We start from the raw sequence: 24,016 nt of genomic DNA on the forward strand, positions 1-24,016 counted from the left end.
GGCCCAGCACGGAACCCTGGGGCCCAGCACGGAACCCTGAGGCCCAGCACGGAACCCTGAGGCCCAGCACGGAACCCTGAGGCCCAGCACGGAACCCTGGGGCCCAGCACAGAACCCTGGGGCCCAGCACAGAACCCTGAGGCCCAGTACAGAACCCTGGGGCCCAGCACAGAACCCTGAGGCCCAGCCACTCATGACCTCCACCCAGTCTGAGAAGGTGCCATTCCTCGATACTCTCTGTACACGTTCCTTCAGCCAGTTCTCTATCCACGTGCACGCTATTTCATCTATGCCCATAGCCCTCAGCTTGTATAACAAGCGTCCTTGAGTACCTTGGGGTGTAGATTATCGGGTCCTAACGCTTTATTTGCATTTAGTAGTATAAGCCTTTGTTGTATCCCGGTTTCAGTCAGCCACTCAGGTGTATTTCTTGGTACATTTTGTGTTTTATCGTGCACATTAAACCCGTCTGTTTCCTCGGTGAATACCGACGAGAAGAAAGTATTTAGCGCCTCGGCCCTCTCCCCGTCGCTTGTGATTAACGACCCATTTATGTCCTTTTATTGGGCCTATCTGTTCCTTTCTCCCCTTTTTACTGTTTATGTACTGATAAAAAAATGTTGGGGTTCGTTTTACTAACTTCGGCGATTATATTTCGCACATTCAATTTTAGCCGCCCGGACTCTACCAGTTTACATCTTTTATTACATTCTTTGTAGTTTTGGAATGCCGATACTGACCCCTCCGTTTTATACTTCCTAAACGCCACTTTCTTTTCCTTAACCAGTTGACATCCGCGGTGTTAAACCCCCTTCCCATCCAGGCCATTTTTCAGTATTCAGCGCTGCGGTACTTTGACTGACATTTATTCCGTCATGCAGCGCTGTACTGAAATGAATTTTATACCCTTTTTTGGGGACAGATAGAGCTTTCTTTTGGTGGTATTTATTCACCACTGGGGGTTTTATTTTTTTACTATATTAAGGAAAAATTACCGAAATTTAAAAAAAAAAAACAGTTTCCCCTATATTAAATGATAAAACATTTATTATTACCCAATTTTTTGGTAAAATATAAAAGATGGGGTCACGTCGGGTAAAAAGACACTAAACATGTCAAGCCTTAAAATTGCGTGCGCGCGCGAAACCTCAAAAAACGATAATACCCAAAATTGGCCATAGGCGACGCTTTAAAAGCTGTTACCGCTCATCAGTTTAGTGTTATCAGTGATTGATGGCCCTAAAATGATTGCTCTCACTGCGACGTTCGCGGCGATATGTAACATGTGTAGCGCAATTGTAATTTTTGCGCGCTGGGGCACCGGACGCGTATTTACGTTTATAGGCGCGTAAACGTGGGGGTGGGGGAGTTAAACATTTTGGGGGGGTTTTTTCCCCTTTTTTTATATGTGACTTTTATTTTATTTTATTTTTTTATGTGTTACTTTTATTTTTTTTTATTTATATTTATTTTTTTTGCACTTATTGTTATTGCTATTATATAGGGGGATAACAACCCCCTATATAATAGCAAAGGCACACTGACAGGTCCTCTTTATGGAGATATTAGGGGTCTCTAGGACCCCTAATATCACCTATGGACCCCAAAAGAAGCTGATGAAGCAGAGATCTGCTTTATCAGCTTCTTCTCTCTGGCAATAGCAGCCAGATGACTGACAGGTGAATGCGGAAGTGATGTAACACACATCACTTCTGCATTCACAGCCCGGACGGGGATCAGCAAGGAGCTGATCTCCCGTCCTCCTCCTCCTGACGCCCTCGGAGCCGGTCCCGGGATCCAAGATGGGGCAGCGGATCCCGGGAGAAAAAAAAAACCGGAAGCGCCGACCGGGCGCGGGGGGATGTGCCGCGAACGAGCACATATAGGCGATCGGCGGGCTATGGACCCGCCGATCGCCTATATGTGAAACACCCGGTAACGGGTGTGTGCATTTAGCGGGTCTTTTCTGCCCGTGCGTGCCCGCTAGGGGGCGCGCGCGAGCAGAAAAAAATTGCCGTCTGGAGACGGCAACCCGCAGATGCTGCAGTGCCGTCCGTCCGTTTTTTTACTACGGGCGGACGGCAAGAGGTTAATGTGTTTCTCTACCGATGTATTTAGTCATATTGGCTTTGTTTTTTATTTTTGTTCCCCCGCGGTATACACCTGGTAATAGCATTTTTTTTATTTGTTCTTGAAACAGTCCCACTTCTGGTCAACGTTTTTAGTTTACCAAATGAGTTTTCCCAATCGATTTCACCCACTATATTACGCAGTTTATCAAAGTTGGCCTTCCTGAAGTTTAGGCTTCTCGTCCGCCCATCCCCCTTCCCTTTCTTGCACCCAATATTAAAAGCCATCACCTTGTGATCACTATTGCCCAGTGTCTCCCCGATTACAACATCCTCAATTAAAGGAGAACTATGAGGGGGCGGAGTGCTTTTCACTCACCTCATAGTTCTAGCCGACCTGTGACAATGAGACTGTCACAGGTCGGCTCAGTAGATCGGGAGGTGAGCGAACACATACCGGCGTTCGCTCACTTCTCGATCCTGTCACGGCTCTCTGCCGTGACAGGGGGAGGGGCTGGATTCCCCCCTCCCCGCTCCGATCCTCCAGCGCTGACTGGCGGAACGGACGGGGGAGAGGGCGGGTACAGCTGGCTCTGCCTTTAGATAGCGGGTGGATCCAGATAGCATTGTCGGGATCCGCTCCGGCTGCGGCGTCTCAGTATATAATAAGCTGTAGCTCGCGGTATACTGAGCTTAGGGTGACGGGAGGACGCTAGTTTGTGTCCTCCCGTTACCCTAAGGAGAACTATGGGGAAAAGCACTGACCCCATAGTTCTCCTTTAACTCCGTATTATTGCTGATGATCAGATCTAGGAAGGCGTTTTCCCTGGTCGGGACCTCAACCATCTGATCCATGAAATTGTCTTGCAACATATTAAGAAAACGGGCCGCCCTTGCCGATTTGGAAGTTCCATTAGCCCAGTTGATATTTGGGCAATTGAAGTCTCCCATTACCACCACATTACCCTCTTTCCCCGCTATTTCTATTTGCGATTGTAGGTGGGCCTCCTCCTCCTCCCCTAGATTTGGAGGTTTGTAACGGACACCCACAATAAGTTTACGGCTAAGGTCCGTTCTATTTGGTTCTATCCATAACGATTCCACATCATCTCCACCAGCTGACGCGATGTCATCACGGATGTGCACAAGGAGGTTATTTTTAGCATATATACATACCCCCCCTTCTTGCCAGCCTGTCCCTCCTGAACAGGTTGTACCCTTCTATGTTAGTAGAACAGTAGAAAGGCATCATGGCACACTCACAAACTAGCATGTAAAACAACTTGTCTCACCACTAAGGACAATGACAGAGGTTTGGATACACGTCTTCTGCAAAGGATGTGTAAGCCGCACTGCCGCGCCAAGGCACCTCTTATAGTGCGGTCCTAACTCTAAACTATGAGAGTCTCCATCTTGGAGCACATGGGGCAGAAGATATCAAATTGGGTGCAGTTGGGTGCTTCTATGTTAGTAGACCAATCGTGTGTGCCGTCTAACCACGTTTCTGCTATTCCTACTATAGCGTAGTCCTCCTCGAGTCACTTCAAGCTCTTCTATCTTATTTACTAGACTTCTAGCATTGGTGGACATACATTTAATTTTTGTACATTTACTGGTTAAACGTTTGCTCCCCACCTGCTCCCCACTACTGATTTTATTTGTACCTGTTACGGTTGGTCCATTCCTACTTGGGTTACCTTGGGCAATTAGATTGACTTTACTGACTACATTTAGTATGCTCTCTATATTGGCTTGATTTACTACTTTGACTATGTCGACTCTGTTGACTGGAGTGAGCCCACTATCCAATCCTGTGTTTTTTTTACTTCTATGATATCTGTCACGATAGGTTGTTTGATTTTTTGTTTTTTTTATTTTACACCCCCTCTCCCTCCCCCCATTATCTAGTTTAAAAGCTCCTCCAGTCTTTTAACCATTTTTTATGGTGGGCTCTGCAGGGTCTCCTTACTCTTCGTCCACGGTCGCTGATGGGCCCCGCCTCCTCAGTCGCCAGGCCCGCCTCCTTCTTCGTCACCGGGCCCTGCTGCCGACCACGGGCCCTGCCTCCTCCACTGCCGGTACACCGGGTCCAACCTGCTCCACCGCCGCCGCTGGCTCTCATTGATTCTGTGGGGAGGAACGCGCTCCAGCACAGATTACTGTCAGTGATCTGAACAGCGGCGTGTTCGTCTTCAGCCGCCAGCAGAGGATCCCATAGCGACCCAGGCGGCCCGCACGGCATCTGGTCGGGCCCCATGGCGGCCACCTGGGTCGCTATGGTGATTGTTACGCCACTGCTTGTGGAACTTACGCCCCCTGGAGTGGTGGGTTTGAGTAGCGCTTTGGTTTTGGGATCCCGCTGCTGTGAAAGGCGCGGCACCTCTTCGTTTAGCTGCACATCGTCTCTCTGGCGGGGCCTTTTGGCTAAGACCAGTGATCATTGTTACCGGGCAGCAAGGCCTAGTCCTTGTATTCACGTTGGCACTCTAAATTACTGTTCTCACTCTGTATGTGCACCTTTCACTTTGCAGGATGGAGGGTGGGGGGCTTTAGGCCTGCCCTGAAGTCTAGGGGGGGGATGTGTGGCCCTCAGGTTCCTTCCTCCCCTGAATCGGGGGAGCTCCCTTTGGGGGAGCTCTCAACCGAGCACTCGTTGGTCGGCTTTGGCTGGCCACGAGCAATGGGTTTGGAGTGCCCTTCCCTTGTCAGAAGCTTTGCGCCCCGGGGGATCAGGGATGGGCCCTGTCTCTTTGGTAGACAGCACCTCTTTTATGCACTTTTTGGTGTGTGTTTCACATGCACCTTCTTTGTTCACGTTTTGGGTGTTTCGTAGCGCGCTCCACGGGCTTCCAAAAAAAAAAAAAATGTCTCTTCCTTCAAAGCCCATGCTTTTACTATAGTCTCCCTAAGTCCAAAGCCAACTGGTAAATGCTTGTTCACACAGAGGTGGATACCAAATGCCTCTGGATTGGGATGAGTCTATCTTGTCTGGCCATGGGCTGGGAAGGTATGAAGCCGTGGTGCTTATTCCCTGTACACCTTATTTTTCTTCTCTCATTGTTTGTGAATGATGATACGGGGGGTCTTATTCTCAACGCGTTTCATGGATCAAATTTGCTTCTTCAGGACGAAATGTTGTAGGATTGCAGCAACGTATCTTCTATATCACAATGTCTATACGATATGATCTTTCTTTCATTGTCGGATGCCCAACTGTACTTTACATGCAACACCTTCAGGACAAACGTCGTTAGAATGCGCTCCGCCCTGGAAAGTGATCAGTGTGGTCAGGTGGGGGAGGGATAAAGGTGTGGCCCAGGGGGTGCTTGAATATCACTTAGGAGTTTTTTTTTAGTGTGCTGTTTACTTTCTTTGGTCAACTTGTCTTCGATGCTCTGCGGACTTCCAAAAAACTAAGATATGCAAATTTGTTACATGCAACCCATAATGCCTTTCAAGTGTAAATATAGTCTCCCTATGTCCGAATTATACTCGCCTGATCCCCATTCCGGCAAGGCGAAGCAATGTGTCTCCACTCTTGTAGGAGTGGTGTGGAGGCTTCCACTACTTGCCTTGTGTCAGTGCTAGGGTGGATCTTTCTGAAATGTTTATGTATGTATTTGGTTGTGGGTCCTTTTTGTGGGATATTGTTTATGGATGTTTTTACATGAACTTTTTAAATAAAAGAATTTAAAAAAAAAACTTGCCTAGTGTCAGGGATCTGGAGGGGTCACAGGTTTATCCTGGACTAGGACAGCAGGGAGCTTGTAGGGCCTCTTTGGAAGAGCCACCTACCTAGGACTTGGTGGTTGGCTAGGTGGATGTAAATGATGGTAAAAGAACCTCCCTAGTATGTTTAGTTTGTATTTGTGCATCTACCATTGGGGGTGGTAATGTGCTAGATGGAACGTTCTGGCCTTTTGGTACTAATGGCTGACGTTGCACTGATTAGGAGAGTGTGGATACCTTCAAGACCCGACCTGATGTCAGGGGGAGGTTCTGTGGCCTCTCTGGGTTTTCTTTACCTCCCTCCTCTTAGAGGTCTCTCTCTTCGGGGGAGAGCCCCTAGCTAGTACTTAGATCTGCCTGATCTGATTCGGGGGTTCACCTGGCTTTGGCTAGGTGGACTTGGGTTGCCTTGCCCCTGTACGGAGCCTTGTAGGGATCGTGGCCCTTCCACTTCGAAGGAGGATCAAAAGCACCCCTCGTGCACTTTTTTCTTAATCATGTGCTAAGCGATCTCACGATTTATCTTTCTTTAATGAACTTGTCTTCCGATGCACAATGGATTTCAAAAATAAAAATAAAAATCACTGCAATGAATATGCTAATTAGTACACCAAATACATACAACCCATAATGCATTTCAAATGCAACTCTAGTCTCCCTAAGCTGGAATTATACTGGCTCTAGCCTGATCCCCATTCCTGCAAACTAAACTTGCCCGGTTAGGGAGTACCCTGCCTGAGTCGGTTGGGTGCTTGGGGGGGAGGAAGTGATATAAAGCTTCCACTCTTGTTAGAGTGGGGACTGTGAGTTCTTCCCTGGGATCTGGAGATGTCATAGTACCTCCAGATTTCGGCCGTGAAGTCAGGGTCTGTGATGGCAAGTAGCTTGCTCTTTTGGAGAGTGGCCAACTTAGTGTTAGGTTACTTAGGGTTTGGCTGGATATGAACGACTTGTAATGCCATGGGGACAGTGAAAAAGACTTCTTTTGGACCTGGAGACACTTAGTACACTTCTCTTTGTTGACTATATTATAGTATTATATATGATGCACAGCCGCACCGAGGTTTCTTTTGGCATATCCAGCAGGTGGAAATGTGCTGATGGAATGTTCCGGTCTTGTGGTAGGAATGGCTTGCTTCAGAGTTCTGTACTTGGTCTGATAGGTGGTCCCAGGGTGCTGCTAATTCTCTAGCACTATGATCGCATGGAGACTAAAGCCTCATTGTCTTTGAGTGCTGAGAGTATGCAGCACCTTCTGACTGAAAAACAGAGTAGCATAGCAGAGTGAGTAGCACTAAGGGTTTGAACTTGGCTTTCAACTTAGGGAGACTATTGAAATGAAATGTGATTTGCATAAATGTAGGGGAGCAATTTGCATATTTTTGCAGTAATTACCCCACCCAAAACCCCTGTTTTTACTGAAAGAGTCCCGATTAAGAATGTTGGGGAGCAGGGAATAATTTGGTGGGACCCACCCTAGCGGCGCGTTTTTGGGGTACACCTTCAACTTAAAGAGAAACTTTTGGAATTTGCATATCATTGTAATATGCTAATGAGAGAAAGGGTGTCAGTTTGGGGACACTGCCACAAGTTAGGGTGAACCTACTCTAAATTTGCATATCACTGGCATATGTTAATGAGACAAAGACTTTTCGATTCTTTCTATGGCAGGTGTGCCGATCGCCTACATTTCTGCCCTGAACAGAGACTGCGCCCTCTATGGGTGCAGAGACGCTGGTGGAGAAGGTTGGGTTGCTTGGAGTTGGATTTGAGGAGGCCCGTATGTTTAGTTTCCCCTGGGTTCTATGTTAAGATTGAGAGGTGAGTGAGGAAGTTTGGTTTGGACGTGTGATTTGGCTAAGATCAGGTGTAGTATCGACTGCCTTGGTTCTTGGTTCTTGGTTCTTGGTCAGGAGGTGCCTGGGGTACCCGAGGGTCGGCCTTGGGGGGTGAGCTCTCTTCGGAGGGCCCCCCCCATGCTGCTATTGGCCTAAGGCTTAGTCCCCAGGCAACGAGAAGTGATCCCCCCTGCCTTTCCCGTGTGGAGGGTGTGAGGGTTGTGGAGTGGTGGAATGGCTCCTCTAGCTCCAGATGCGCCGAATACATTGAGAATATGTATTGCGGAGTCCCGTAGGAACGAGGTTGGTCTGCACTTCGTGCAGAAGAAGGTAATCGAGGACATGCTGGGCATGACTCGTGAGAGTATTTTCTGTGTGCAGTGCTTTCCGTCCAGTGGTGTGTATGATGTCACTTTCTGGACGAAGGCTGATATGCAAACATGTTGGTTGCGACAGAGTGAGAAGGTGGGTGACCCTGCTCTTGAGGGGGTTACCTTTGTGGGGAGTGAGTCCAAACAAAGGGTTGCTGTGATGGTCCACATGTACAACCCTTTTGTGCGAGATCAGGAGATCAGGGCGTTTTTGCAGAGATATTGTGAGTTTGTTTCAGCTGGATCCAAACTGACGAATATTTTTGGCACCTTTAATGGGAGGCGCAAGTTTTGGGTCCAGCTGAAGCAAGACCCCGAAGGCGTAGGGGGGACCAAACACCCACCGCAGGCCTTTTCTATCGGGTCAAATCGGGGTTTTTTATGGTATTTTGGCCAGCCCACTTTTTGCCGACATTGTTTTGCTTTTGGACATTCAAAGGAGGACTGTATGAACGATTTAGTCTGCAGGAACTGCTTCAAGCCGGGACATCGGACTACGGAATGTGGCGAAGGCAGGAAGTGCCACATATGTGGGAGTGAGCGGCACCTTGCCAGAGACTGCCCAGATGACACCCCTGGGAAAGGGCCCGAGGATGCTGGTGTGGAGGACACACTCCTGGATGTGCCTGGGGGTGTGCCCGAGGTCCTGGCAGCGGAGGGTGAGGAACAGGTGAGTGAGGAGGTGATAGGTGAGGAAGATCGCGGGGGTCCGAGTGCGGTGGTAGCAGAAGTGGAGGAGATGGACTTGAGCCAGCTTACGCTGAAGCGCAAGATGGAGGTCGCTGAGCCTCTTCCCTCCTCACAGGCCATCGAGGATTGCTCAAGCGACTCCAACTCCCAGGCTGATGAAGCCGCTGAGTCAGATGGGTCGATTAGATCCTTTGCCAGTTCCGGGAAGGTGGAATCGTTGTGGACGGTGATGGGGTATGCAAAAACGACTAGGTCGCAGACCAGGCTAGGTTTGCAGTGCGTTCAGAAGGACGGCCTGCAGAAGAAGAAACCGACCAAGGGCAGAATGAAGCCTAAGAGGTGAATCTGGTTTGGCTGCTTTTTTATTTATAACTGACACAATTGAAGGTATCCTCGCTAAACGCACGTAGTATTCGGTCTGTGTACAGGAGGGCAGTGGTTTTTGACCTTTTTTCTGCATTATCCTGCGATATACTATGTTTGCAAGAGTGCAACGTAAGCGAGGAGCCGACAATTGCTGGGTGGGCTCGGGGGCCTGCGGTCTGGTCTTTGGGGAGGAGGAGGAATGAGGGGGTGTGTGTATTGTTCAAGAATGATAGGTTTAAGATCAGGAGGGTTGTGCAGGTGGACCAGGGGAGGTGTGTGGTGGTTTTATTTGAATATGAGGGGGTGGTGTGTAAGATAATTTGTGTTTATGCTGCTGCAAACAAGCAAGAGAGGCTGGCCTTGTTTACCAAATTAAAGTTGTTTTTGGGGGGGAGGGAACCCACGGTGTTGATAGGGGATTTTAATTGCATTCTGAGGGCTGAAGATAGGGTGAGGTGTGGGGGTGGTGCTAGGGGTCTTGGGGAGGGGGGTGGAGGGAGTAAGGTGGATGTTACGGGGTGGGAGTTGCAGGATATTTTGGGTGTATTTAAGTTGAGGGATATAGGGAGGGACGGAGGTCCTACGTATTTTAGTGCCAATGGTTGGGTTCAGTCCCGCATTGATTTCTGTTTTTTATCCAGGAATTTGAAGGTGGTTTCTTTTGGGGTCCAGAGGATGCCGTTCACGGACCATGGGAGGATTGACTGTGTCGTGAGTATAGTAGGGGGGAGTTTGCATGGCAAGGGGGTATGGAAATTGAATGTGAGTCTGTTGGAGGATGAGAAGATACAGGGGGAGTATGTGGAGTTTTTTAGGAAGTGGGAAAGAAGGATGAGGGATTTTGCAGGGGTGGTTGAGTGGTGGGAGTGGGTGAAGGGAAGGACGAAGGAGTTTTTTGTGCGGAAGGGGTGTGAGCGTGCTAGGAGTAAGAGGATGGCGTATGATTTGTGGCAGAGGAGGTTTGAATATTTGGAAGCGTTGAGAGGGTTGGGTGAGGATGTGACGGTGGAGATGGTGGAAGTAAGGGAGAGATTGAATGAGTTTATGGAGTCGCATGGGAAGAGGATTGTGACGCAGGCGAGGATTGAGGTTAGAGAGAAAGATGAAAAGTGCACTAAATTCTTTTTTAAGAAAGTGTTTGGAGGGAAGGAGGATATGTTGAGTGTGTTTGATAGGGAGGGGAGGGAGGTGAGTGGGAATGTTGAAATAAAAGATGAAGTGTGTAAATTTTATTCTGAGCTGTATGCAGAGAAGGGGGTTGACGTGGGGGTGGGGAAGGAGGTTTTGGATGGGATTGAGAGGTGTTTGGGTAGGGTGGATGGTGAGTTGTTGGGGGTGGATGTGACAAAGGAGGAGGTGGAAAGGTGTATGAGGGGTATGAGTAAGGGGAAGTCCCCGGGAAGTGATGGCCTACCGGTGGATTTCTTTTGTGTGTTTTGGGAGGTTATTGGGGAGTACGTGGTGGAGGTATGTAGGGAGGTTTTGGAGCGTGGACGGTTGGCAGAGTCGATGTATGAGGGTGTTATTGTGTTATTATTTAAGAAGGGTGATAAACGGGATCTTAAGAACTGGAGGCCGATTTCACTGCTTAATACAGATTATAAGATTATTGCTAAAGTGTTGGCTGATAGGGTGAAGGGTGTGATTGATAGGATGGTAAGTGAGGAGCAAGTGTGTGCAGTGCCTGGGAGGGTGATTGCTGAAAGTTTGGTTGGGTTACGAGATGCGTTGTGGTGGAGTAAGGAGCGGAAGCAGGGGTTGGCTGTGTTGGCGATTGATTTTGAGAAAGCGTATGATAGAGTGGTGCATGATTTTATGTTTCAGGTGTTGGTTAAGATGGGGGTGCCCGAGCGGTTAATTGGGTGGATTAAATGTATGTATAAAGGGATGGTGAGTAGAGTGTTGGTGAATGGGTGGTTGACGGGGGCAGTAAGGATTGAGTCGGGGGTACGGCAGGGGTGTCCTTTGTCGCCAGTGTTGTTTGTTTGTGTGATTGAGCCATTCCTATGTATGTTGAAAAAGGATAAGTTGGTGAGGGGGGTGGAAGTGCCGGGTGGGGATGGGAGATGTTTGAGTGTGATTGGGTACATGGATGATGTTACGGTGTTGTGTAGAACGGTGGCTGGTTTGAGGAGAGTGAAGCTGTTGGTAGATGTTTTTTGTATGGCTAGTGGTTTTAGGGTAAATATGGGTAAGAGTGAGTGTAAGTTTTTTGGTATGTGGCAGGATGAGGGTAGGTGTGAGTGGAAAGTGTGTGTAGGTGGTTTGAGGGTGTTGGGGGTGAAGTTTGATGGTGATTTGTATGGTAGAGAGAGTTGGGAGGATGTGTGTAGTAAGATTCAGAGGAAGATTCAGTTTTGGACATTAAGGTCTTTATCGTTGGAAGGGAGGGCGTTGGTGATTAAGTCTGTTTTGTTGCCTATTTTGTTGTTCTTGTATTATGTTTTTCCTGCACCAGACAGAGTGTTGAAGAGAATTGTGAGGATGTGTTTTGTGTTTTTTTGGGCTTCAAAAATGGAGAAATTGAAGAGAGAGAAGGTTGTGAAATGTAAGGTGAATGGAGGAAAGGGGTTAGTGCATGTTGAAAGGTTCTTGGTGTTGCGGTATGTGAGTATGTGTGTGCGATTTAGTATGCGGGATAGTTTGGCGGGGTGTTTTGTGCGGTATGTGGGGGGAGGGGTGTTGAGGAGATGTAAGTTGTTTGAGAGTGATTTGAGGAAGCCGGTATGTTTTAGGGCGCCGTGGTTTTATATGAGAGTGGAGAGAGGAATTAGGAAGTATGGGTTGAGTGATGTGAGTAAGGAGCTGTGGGGGGAGTGTAAGAAGGTTTTGAAGGGGGTGGAAGGTAGGGAAGAATTGGAGGTGATAGGAGGGTTGACGGTTGTTGAAAGTGAAGAGGTGTGGAAGAATGTGTGTAGGAAGGATCTGTCAAATAAGCAGATGGATGTGTCATGGATGATTGTGCATGGCTGTTTGCCAACGAGAGTGTTTCAACGGAGAAGGAGGTTGGTAGATAGTGAGGTGTGTCCGAGAGAGGGGTGTGGGAGGTGTGAGGATGTGGTTCATGCAATATGGGGGTGTGGGTATGCGAAGGATGTTTGGAAGTTTGTGGAGACTTTGGTAAAGGGGCTGACGGGGGTGGGGAGGGTGACGTATGAGATGGTGGTGTATGGTTTATGCAAATTAGGGAAGGTGGAGAAAAGGATTTTATGGTTGTTGGTTTGTTGTGTGAAAGAAAGTTTGTGGGATGTGAGGAATATTTTGGTGTTTAAGAATGAGGTTGTGAGTGTAAGAGACTGTGTGGCTATGGTCCGTGGACGGTTGTATCTCCATGGACAATGTGACGTAAAGAAACTGGGATTGGAGGAGGCCCAGAAGATTTGGTGCTTTAGGCATTGGAGGTATTGGTTTTGAGCAGGGTTTTGTAATAAGTGTGGTGCATGGTATGTGTGAATGTTGTTTAATTATTTTACTATGTGTGTGCTATGGTATTAATGGGTTTTTCTGTTTTCAGACCTTTTTCGTTCTAAGGCAAGAAGACGCATCGTGAAAGCTTTTTCATTGATTGGTTGGTTTTTCAGTGCTGGGGGTGGTGGTTGGTGTTGGGTGTTGGTGGGGGGAGGATGTATTGTGTTATGCGTTTTTGTGTATTTTGTATTAAAAGTCCTTGTGGACTAGTGAGCATTTTGTTTTGGAAAAATGTTAAAAGCTGAATCATGAGAAAAATGTGTTTTTTTTGTTGTTGTTTGAAGTATTATTTCTGTAAATAATTTTATGAATTTTTAATCAAAAGAATTTAAAAAAAATCTGTTCTTATCAGTTTTCAGGGAAGAAGGGCATCTAGCCACCGGACGGGGAAGATGCTCAGTATTCCCTGATGTGATTGGTGGGTACTGGAGGGGCCTCCTTTCCTCCTGGGTTGATTCTAGTCCGGTTACCCAGGGCTTGTCCCCAGTTGTAGGCAGGAGGCTCTGAAGGTGCTAATGCCTCCTGAGAGAATGGGTGCGAAGCTTGGTCTGGCTAGAGGGTCGGGGGCGGCAGAAGCCCGTGGTGTTGTGCCCCCTGGGGGTGGCGTCCCAGGGGTGCGCAGAAAGTCACTTGGGTATGGGACCCCACATGACTCACTGTGCACTTGGTCACACACCACATTGCAATTTTCTGCACTTCGCCTCCAAGACAGGCCTTATGGCTAGTCTGGGGCAATATTTTTGCACTCCGGCCCCTAAGGCCTGTCAGCGTGGTGCACTGGCACTTTAGATTTATTTAAGCACTTCATGCACGATTGGCACTTTTTTTATTTTAAATTTTGACCCACATATTGCTGAAGGTGCAGGTTTCTTCGGGGCCTATTCCTGACGCTGGGAGGAGATTCTGTGCCTCCTATGGGGTTCTCTGTCTCCTCCCACCCAGGAGGTGGGTCTCTCTTCGGGAGAGCCCACCTGCCTAGTACTGTGAGGGACCTGTTGTGGCCGGTCCCCGAAGGAAATGGGTCCACCGGCCTTCGGGTTGGTGGACCAACAGTCTCAACCCCTGTCAGGAGCCTTGTGCCCCGGGGGTCGGGAAAGTAGGTCCCTTCTTTTGAAGGACCTTGCACCCTTGTGCACGTTTTTGTGTGCTGTGATTTCACGGTTCACTTTTTTTGTTCACAGGGGGAAGTTTGATGCACGTCCACGGGCTTCGATTAAAAAAAAAAAATCTGTTCTTATCAGTTTTCGGTGGGGAAAAGAACCGTCCTTGCGGGGGATGGTTACTTAGTACTCGCTGAAGTGAAAGAGCGTACTGGGTTGGTGTCTGTGAGAGGGGAACAGCCCGGTACAGGCTTTCTGACTGAATGGATACGAAGCTTGGTCTGGCTGGAGGGTTGGGGGCAGCAGAAGCACGTTCAACGGGCTTTAAAAAAAAAAAAAATCAAGTGAGATTGCGGGGCGACCTAACTTTGATTTAATTAACACTACCCCGTTAACGAGTATATACCGTGTTTCCCCGAAAATAAGACACAGTCTTATATATTTTTTTGGCTCAAAAAAACACACTAGGTCTTATTTTTTTAATGTACAACAATCCGCACTTATTCATATACAAACATATGATGATCAGGGCAATCAGGGGTGCCGTAGCTTTCCAAGAGCAATGTGATAACCAATCGCTGGCCAGAATGAGCAAAGCGCACTTTCACTATCGATTCCTCACAGGCGGAGCGCATTTGGTATCACTCCGCCTGTGACAGGAGTCGGCGCTATAGAGGAGGGATCGGCTTATGCGACTCTGCTCCCTCCGCTGCCTCCCCGCTTCCTCTAGCGCTGGCTTAGTTGGCACCGCCGATTCTCTCCCGCGGCTCTTCAAGTTCCCCCTTATGCCACCACCGGCCCCGGGAATGGTCACAACTAGGTCTTATTTTCGGGGTAGGTCTTATATTTTAGCCATTCCCAAAAATAGTACTAGGTCTTATTTTCAGGGTAGGTGTTATTTTCGGGGAAACAGGGTACGTAAATTGTGTGTTCAGCTCTGAACCAGCCATCACTAAAATAAATTGACTTTTCAGGATGTCTTATGCCATGTTTTTATGGCCGCACCGTGACACCCTGCTCTTCTGGAGGACTCCGGACCATGTCAAATGGGTGCATCACTTCGTCCGCCTCTCTTCATACCCAGATGCCCCCACCACTCTGGAACAGGGTAAATCTGGACTCATCAGACCACATGACCTTTTTCCATTGCTCCAGAGTCCAATCTTTAGGCTCCCTAGGACACTGAAGCCTTTGTTTCCCATTACACTCACTGATGAGCGGTTTCCTGAAGGGTTAGCCCCCCCCAGCCAATAACTGTTAACATCTCTACTTCTATGTGAGATCTAACACAAACAACAATTGATCTAACATTTTGATATGGGGGCTTACACAGCTGAGGTGCATGCAGCCAGTACAGTCTGAAGTCTCTTTCTGCAGGCTTGTTCTGGGTCAGTGACTTATGAGGGTTGGGACGACATCTCTGAATGGATCTTTAGCATTACGCCATCAGTGGAAGCTCCTCACTGCAAGCCGGACCGGGGACTGCAGGGACCTTGATGGATGTTGATGGCTGCTATACTTTATTCTTAAACTGGAGCTCTTTGATAGATAGTTCCTAATGTTTTATAGATGTTTTTGCTTTTTAGAACTAAAGATTTCATTTGATGACTCCAGCAATGCCTCAGCGAAGGTCAATGTCACAGGAACACATGAAGAGACTCGATGATACGCAATGCATTCCTTTAAATGAGGCAGAAAATGTGTTTAGCGTGTTACAATAGTAGTCCCCTCGTCTTCAAGGAACAAAGTACCAAGAGAAATACATTCTGCAACCTGCCACAAGTCATCTATTACTGATCTGACTTTAGTGAATTCTCAAGGGGATGGAACAAGGAACTAAGGAGGAGGAGCAAGGAACTTGAAAATGGAGCAAAGAACTCAAGGGGATGGAACAAAGAACTAAGGAGGAGGAGCAGGGAACTCAACAATGGAGGAGGGAACTAAAGGGGAAGAAGCAGACAACTTAGGAGGGGAGAAGAGGACTCAAGGGGATGGAACAAGGAACTAAGGGAGAGGAGCAGGAAACTCAACGATGAAGAAAGAAACTCAATGGGATGGCCCAAGGAATTCAGGGGAGGAGCAAGTAACTGAAGGGTATGGAGAAAGGAACTCGGAGAGTAGACTGGGGCTTCCTTTCAAGGTCCTCAACACTTTTAAAGATTTAGGCTCCTCAACCAGAAGGAGAACTTGAGAAGGGCAAGGAGATGGAGCAAGGAATTAAGGGGGAGGAGCAGGAAACTCAACAATGGAGGAAGGAACTTAAGGTGAAGAAGCAGGGAACTCAAGAGGGGAGCAAAGAACTCAGGAAGTTCCGGGGAGGAGCAAGTAACTGAAGGGTATGGAATAGGGAAAGGGCTTCCTTCCAAGGTTCTCAACACTTCTAAAGATTCAGGCCCCTCAACCACATGAAGTTCTCTCCAGTGCCATGGGGTCTATAATCCCAAACTCCCCAGCAACCCTAGAATAAGTTCAGATGGTTCCACCATGACTGATCTCCTTCAGTCAGGGTCAAGTCAACAAGAGCATTAGAAAATGTGATACCTATACAAACTAAACCTTGTCGGCCTGCTACCATTTTGGTATTCCAAATTGATGCTCTTGTTGGCATGGCCTTGGTCTGCTGAGCGAGTCCTTCATCGCTCCTACAGACTGGAGTTTTTTTGCCTTTTTTACCGGCTAATTTTTAAAAATAATCTGATGCCTAAAGCTTTGATTCTAACAAGGGAAACGGTGTCCAGCCATGCCAACAGGTTATGACCTGTATTGATATATTGATAATAGCGAATGAGCAACAATAAGACACGACAAGCAAGGAGGATGAAGGCCGAGACCAGACCAGAGCTGGAGCGAGATTTTATCTTTATTACATTTATTCCACTCCAAAACATTTTCTGATGAAGATGATCTGAGTTAACGGGAGTGGACCTTCTGGTGTTTGATCAGATGGGTGGTTTGGGCGAAGGCCTTCCCACACTTCATACACATAAATGGTTTTTCCCCGGTGTGAAGCCGCTGATGTCTAATAAAATTTGACCTATCTATGAACTCCTTCCCGCACTCCGAGCACGCGAAAGGCTTTTCCCCCGTGTGTATCCTCCGATGCCTGCTAAGGTAAGACTTGTCCAAGAACTCCTTGCCACAGTCAGAACATGTGAAGGGCGTCTGACCCGTGTGTGCTGCCCTGTGTCTCACGAGTGAGGACTTGTCCAGGAACCCTTCGCCACACTCGGTGCAGGAGAAAGGCATCTCATCCGAGTGTGTTTTCTGATGACTACGGAGCAGCGAGGACCAGGCGAATCTCTGACCACACTCTGAACATGAATATGGCTTCTCCCCCGTGTGAACTCTGTTGTGACTGCCGAGGTCGGTTTTTGTGATGAAACCTTTGCCGCACTCCGAGCAGGTAAAAGGCGCCTCGCCGGCATGAATTTTTTGGTGAGCAAGCAGCCGTGACTTCTCTTTGAAACACTTTCCACACTCGACACAAGGAAAAGTCACGCCTTCGTGATTCCTCTGGTGAGCGCGGAGGTGGGAGGACCACGCAAAGCACTGGCCGCACTCCAAACACGTGTAGGGCCTTTCGCCGGTGTGCATCCTGCGGTGCTGCAAAAGCTTGGAGCGAAATGGGAAATGTTTGCCGCAGTCCACGCACTCGAATTTCATCTCCCCAGAGTGAGTCAGCTGATGCCGGTCGAGAGAAGCCTGGCTCGCAAAACACCTTCCGCACTCCGAGCAAGAATACGGCTTCTCCACCGCGGCCTTCTGTCCGAGACTGGACTTTCGCCCCAAGCCTTCGCCACATGCGGAGCACGAAAACTGATTCTCGCCCGTCAAGACAACGTCTGTTTTGGCTGTGAAACATTTCCCGCAATTGGAACATATGAAAGGCCCCTCGCCCTTGTGAGTTTCATGGTGTGAGATAAGAGCGGACAATCTGGAAAATTGCTTTCCGCACTCTGAACAGGAAAACGAGTCCGGCTCTGATTCACTCTGAGAAGATCCCTCGGGGTCACATCTTAATGGTCGTCGTGTTAAGGATTTCTGAGCGGTGGCATTCTGTTTAGAAAGGGTCCTTCCCGTCTGGGTTTTCCTACTGACGGCTTTGCCTGCAAGCAAGGGAAAAACAATCAGAACCACGGGAGAACTGTGGAGACCATAGCAGAGCCTAAAAACTGAAAAGTCACCATTTACATAACAGTACCGTCAACATGTGACCACTGACCCTCACGGTATATGATGAAAGAAGGGCGTGTCGGAGGATCTTGCCATTGCAGTATCTGTCATAGGCAACTGAAGACAGTTTGTTGCCCCCATCAGTCCCTGCTCAACTTCAGCAGGCCAAGACTCCTCCAAAGACATCAACGGGAGATGCAAGACGCCACAAAAGTTCAACTTCAACCACAATGAGGGGCCAGAAACAAACCATCATTAAGGCCAAAAAAACAAAAGGAGGCCAGAGAGACCAGAAGTTCTGGAACACCCAAATAATTCAACCCCAAATCAGGCCACGTTGAAGACCAGTGTGGACTGGCAGCTAGTAAAGGGGTCTTAGGTTCCTTTCCGAGCTGCCAGGCCACCCAAGTAAATAAATGGAATCCTGAAAAGTTGACCGAACTTACTTCCCCTCTCTTTAGGAAACCAGAACAATGGTTGGTGGATACGTGTTGTAGAGGCGGTTGATGGTTACATCACCGGACTGTCAACACACAACTTCATGTGAGGACATTTGGCATCTAATAAGTGTTAAAGGCTTTGACTCCTCCCCCGAGTACATCAAATCCTCATACTGACAGCTGACAGAGGAAGGGGAGCCAGGAACTGCTGTACAGGCAGAACATTGTGAATCTTTTTTTGTAGTCAATGTTTATTACTCACGTGTGCAGATCTCTGTAGGAATGTCCTCCTCCTTCACCACCACCGGGATGATGATCTCCTCATCTTCCGATTCCCCTTTCACCAAAACGTTGATGTCTTTCAGGCTCTCAGCCTAAAAAGTTTAGGAAATATAAACATTAGCCAAGTGTATACCTGCGGATGTCTAATGAGATCCTTACATCCACCAACCTGATCATGGTGAGGGACGGTGCGATCTTCCTGTGTGGAAACCCGGGAATACAGAGGACGGAGACATCTCTCTGGTGGGTTCCTCTTACTGGATCCATCTGTAGGAAACACACACACTGACTGAATACATTGTTTCTATGTGTGTATCAGATGATGGGGGATGTAGGTGGACCCTCCGTACTGCTCTCTCCTCTTACCCGGTGATGTGAGGGGCGACTCATTCTCCATCATGACGTCCTTGTAGAGATCCCGGTGTCCTTCTAGATACTCCCACTCCTCCATGGAGAAATAGACAGAGACATCCTGACACCTTATAGGAACCTGACACACACAATGATACAGTCACCACCCAGACACATCCCTCGTCTGTTCCTGGATCATGTCCCAGAATTCCCGGCACCGCTCACCTCTCATGTCAGCAGCGCAATCATCTTGTGGGTGACTTCTAGAATCTTCTCGTCTCAGAAAGTGAGAAGGAAAAACTGTGTTGGCTCCTGTTTAGGTTCTCCAATGTCTAAGGTCAACTCTTTCTTCTTCTCCTCCTTTTGAACCTGTGTATGAGAGTTCAGCTGTTACCACCATGAACATATTCCCTACACTGGGCAATGTGAGGTCCTTCACAACCAATATCTGATATGTAGATCAGATAATAGCCACGTGTATGTTTCAAAGAAGAGTTCTCCATCACTCACTGTCCGTATGGGGCTCTTCTACAATAGTATGTAGAGGAGTTCAAAATCTGCTGCACAAGTGATAAAATACAGCATGGTTTGGTCTGAACCTTTCCTCTACCACCCAATACCCGGCTAAGCTGCTGCTGACTGAAGCCTTATAGCTATGATGGCTCTGGACTGTCTATGGTTGAGCTGGTTGAGGCTCCAGCAATGGTGGCCAGAATAAGGCTCATATTCTTATCTATGGTGGACCGGGTCTGATGAGGTTTGTGCTGGTTGTGGTTGTAGCAATGGTGGCCCTGATCTACCTAGACTTTCCCTGGGTACACCCTTACCTATGGTGGACCAAATCTGACCAAGGTTGTGTTGGCTGCAACAGGTGTCAAATCTTACTAGAGTTGTCTGGTCACAGTCTATGTATGATGGCCCTCATTGGTTTAGGGTTGTGCTGGTTGTGGCTCCAGCAATGATGGCCAAGAACTAGATAGGCTTGCCCAAATCAGAGCCTGATGTATGGTGCCCCTGATCTGGCCAGGGCTGTGTTGGCTGTAGCTCCAACAATGGTGACCATGATCTACCTAGAGTTGTGTGGTCACGGTCTGTGTATGATGGCCCTAATCTGCTTAGGGTTGGGCTGCTTGTGGCGCCGGCCATGATGGCCAAGAACTAACTAGATATGCCCAAGTCACAGCGCTATGTATGGTGCCCCTGATGTGACCAGGGTTGTGTTGGCTCCAATGATGATGGCCATGACCCAAGTAGATCAGTGCTGTCCCCAGGCCTGTGTATGAAGGGCCACACCTGGGTTGCTAGTATGATCCTCCAGAATATCTTTGATCTGCACGGTTAACCTTCCTGGAACTGGCTCAGAGACCCCAACTGATTGGCTGAGAGAAGCAGTGACATCACTAGTGCCAGCTACACAGCAGGCTGCAGAACAGAACCAATACAGCTGAGGATAGAGCCAGGAAGAGGCGGGGCTGTGATCTCCAGCTCCTCCCACTGGATATATTTGTGGACAGAGGTGGAGTATGGCCTGTAGTTGGAGTGGCGGGAATGGAGGTCAGGGGGAGCAGGCTGGGCTCGCCATAGTACTGCCAGCATTGTCCATCTGTTTCATCACAATGGCCGACTACGACCTGATCCCCCCCGAGTCACTATCCAGCCAAACTTCTGATATCTTGGCCCCGCCTCCATCTCGAGCGCTACGCAGTGTCTCAGCCCCCTTCCCCCGCTGAACCTCTGTTCCTAAATCTGAGGATCCAATAGATGGCAGACATTGGCTGGGGGCGGAGCCCCTGAGATGTTCATACATGATTTGTGTGGTCCGCCCCACATTATTAAATAACCCCTCCACCTATAATGGAATGCAACCCCCAATCCTGCCCTTCCCTGACATGGAGAAGACAGCGCTTTCTGTATCCAGGGACAGATCCCCCATCCCCTGCCTCTTCCTTGGAATGGCACACAGACAGGCCAGACTGCAGGGATTTTTTTTTTAGGGCCAGCCCCACATTATTGAGATCTGTCCCTGGAAAGGAAATAAAATCCTCCTAACTCCACCCACAATGAGAACAATACACTCACCAGCCTCCACTGTGCTCCCTTCACCAGCACAGGAAATATTTTCACCACTTCCGGTGCTCAATTCTCCACTTCCGGTCGACGCTGACGGCCATGATGAGTGTGGCAGTATTCTAGACAACAGACCGGAAGTAAAGGAAGCTTGAAGCTTCACCGGTGGGCCCCGGAGAGCACAGTTTGCGGGGTGTACATCTTACCTCTGGCAGGTCAGATCTGTGTTGGAACGGAGGGCTCGTTAGAGGTGTCGGCCAGTTCCACAGCTATATCCGGCGCCCAGGCAGCCATCTTTCTTTAGGGCAAAATGTCCTGGCACTGTCCGTGCGCTTCACCAAGCACTACTTCCGGCATATGCGTTCCAAAGTCTGCTTACTTCCTGGATGTATTTCCGGTTATTTTCTCACCTTGTTACAGTGACATCGTGTGGTCATTTTTCGAACGGTAGTTTCTAATACGTATCATGTGCGCCCTCTTGTAGTAAATATCAGAACTGCAGTCATTATCATCAACATGTAAGTTCGCCACGTCTGGTCATTTTTGTCTTGCACAAGAGCGCCACCGTGTGGACATTTTCTGAACTGTAGATCCTAATATGTATCATGTGCGCTGTGTTGTGGTAAATATCAGAACTGCAGTCATTATCATCAATATGTAAGTTCGCCAACGTCTGGTCATTTTTGTCTTGCACAAGAGCGCCACCGTGTGGACATTTTCTGAACTGTAGATCCTAATACGTATCATGTGCGCCCTCTTGTGGTAAATATCAGAACTGCAGTCATTATCATCAATATGTAAGTTCGCCAACGTCTGGTCATTTTTGTACTGCACAGGAGCGCCACCGTGTGGTCATTTTTCGAACTGTAGCTCCTTCTACATATAATGTGCGCCGCCTTGTGGTAAATATCAGAACTGCTGTCATTATCATTAATATATAAGTTCGCCACCGTCTGGTTATTTTTAGAATTGCAGCTTTCAATGCTACTTATGTGCGACGCCTTGTGGTGATGTCCGAACTCTTTATCAACACAAAGGAGCGCCCCCGTACGGCCACTGTGAGTACTGCAGTTACATTGATATAGTTGGCCATCTTTTAGAACGGCAGCATTAAGTATTACAGCACAATGGCGCCACCTTGTGGCCATATTTAAGAGCTGCCATTCTCTCAGTTTTTCAATCCTAATTGCACCTTCTTCTGGGGGGTGACTCCTGGAACCCTGAAATTACTCATCGCTACTGAAGAGCCCCTATAGGAGGACATTGCCTGAGCCTTCATTACTCCACCTATTTTATTTTAGCTTTGGATGGAGCAGGGAAGGGTTAGAACCCCATCCAGGATTTCACTGCTCTCTCTGGCCCCGCTATGGAGATTTCCCCCCTCTATATATTTCCTGGTACCACTCTCTGCAAGACCAAAAGTAATGAGAAGAATCCAAAACTTCACCAGAACCGGAAGAGAGGGGAAATCATCTAATGGGATCCCCTTCATTTGCTCTGGTGACCATGTAAAAGGGGAATTTCTTCACTTTACGAGATTTCTTCTCACTTCCTGTTGTGTCTCCAGGACAGGAAGTAAAAGGACAATCTCTCCAATGGGCAATTCCCTAATCCATCTAAAGCTAAAAAAAACAACAGTGCTCTGCTAGTCCTGTGATGCCTCATTGCCCAGTGGAAATGCCATTCAGGGCCCCTACTGAGGCCGGTCCCAACAACCCACCCCATTGGTCATGTGACATCATGTAAAGAAGGAGAGTGGTCAGTGCACCGCAGGTCGCAAGGATGGTCACAGCAGGGACTGGGTGCTTTACACGGCCTTGTATATCCGACGAGAAGCCAGAATTGGGGTAACTATCTTTATTACACTAAAGTAAAATTAGAACGTTTATGATTTAGAAGTCCGACTCTGAAACGGGATTCTGGAAACTGGACTCTGCAGCGTGAGTTTTCTGTTCGCCGGCATCTGCAACGCGCATGTCCGGGTCGCCGGTGTGCGTTTTCTGATGGCTGGACTCCGCGGTGTGTATTTTCTGGTGTTTCTCAAGATACACCTTCAGCGTGAAGCTCTTCCCACACTCAGCACATGAAAATGGCCTCTCCTGGGAATGGACTCTCATGTGTGATGCAAGATATGACTGGTGAAGGAAGCTTCTCCCACACTCCGAACAAGGAACAGATTTCTCTCTTGTATGAACCCTCTGGTGGGTGGCGAGGTGCGACTGGTGGACGAAACACTTCCCGCACTCAAGACAAGGGAATGGCTTTTGGTCCACATGAAAACTGCGTACGTGAGCATTGAACTGCCCTTTTAGGGTGAAACTTTTCCCGCACTCATCACATGAGAATGGCTTCAGTCCTGAATGGACCTTCTGGTGACTGATGAGCTCAGCCTTGGTGATGAACCGCTTCCCGCACTGCTTACATTCGAAAGGCCGCTCTCCTGTGTGGAGCTTCTGGTGCCTCTGAAGAGGTGGCAACTGTTTGAAGGCCTTCCCGCACTCGGCACACGCAAACGGCTTCTCTCCGGTGTGCACGCGCCGGTGAGTTCGAAGCTGTGACTGGCCAGTGAACCATTTGCCGCAGTCCGGGCATGGAACTGCCCCGTCACCGGTGTGAAGCCTCTGGTGCAGAGCCAACTTTTTGCTGCTCGGAAAACACTTCCCGCAGTCGCGGCAGGTAAAGGGCTTGTCGCCAGAGTGGATCCTGAGATGTTCAATGAGCCTCGACTTAAATGGGTATCGTTTCCCGCACACGGAACACGGAAAAGTGCCCTCCTCTGTGTGGACGATCCTCTGGTGAGCGCTCAGGGCAAACCTCCATATAAAGCGCTCCCCGCACTCCTGACATGAAAACGGTTTCTCCCCGGTGTGGACTTTTTGGTGTCTGAGGAGCTGCGACTTCTGTTTATACTTCTTCCCGCACTCTGGACACGTGAAGGGAGTCTCACCGCTGTGGGACAGGTAGTGTCGACTAAGAGAAGAATTCGTAGTGAAGCATTTCCCGCACTGGGAACATTTATACGACGACTTCTTATCGCTGTGAACTTTCCTGTGCGCCGCGAGGCACCACTTT

The 24,016-nt window shown here is 48.5% G+C and overlaps 1 protein-coding gene across 1 annotated transcript; it reads right to left on the minus strand.

The window, feature by feature from the left end:
• Positions 1-16,522: 16,522 nt before the first annotated feature.
• Positions 16,523-17,841, minus strand: LOC108801415 (oocyte zinc finger protein XlCOF6.1-like). The gene is made up of 2 exons (XM_018573310.1): positions 17,823-17,841; positions 16,523-17,737 (listed from the first exon to the last, which is right to left on the minus strand). The coding sequence occupies exons 1-2, from the start codon at positions 17,839-17,841 to the stop codon at positions 16,542-16,544; spliced, it is 1,215 nt and encodes a 404-aa protein (XP_018428812.1). The 3' UTR covers positions 16,523-16,541.
• Between the last annotated feature and the right edge of the window lie 6,175 nt (positions 17,842-24,016).

This window comes from Nanorana parkeri, unplaced genomic scaffold (genome assembly GCF_000935625.1).
Source record: "Nanorana parkeri isolate BGI_ZX_2015 unplaced genomic scaffold, ASM93562v1 scaffold2327, whole genome shotgun sequence".
NCBI lineage: Eukaryota > Metazoa > Chordata > Amphibia > Anura > Dicroglossidae > Nanorana > Nanorana parkeri.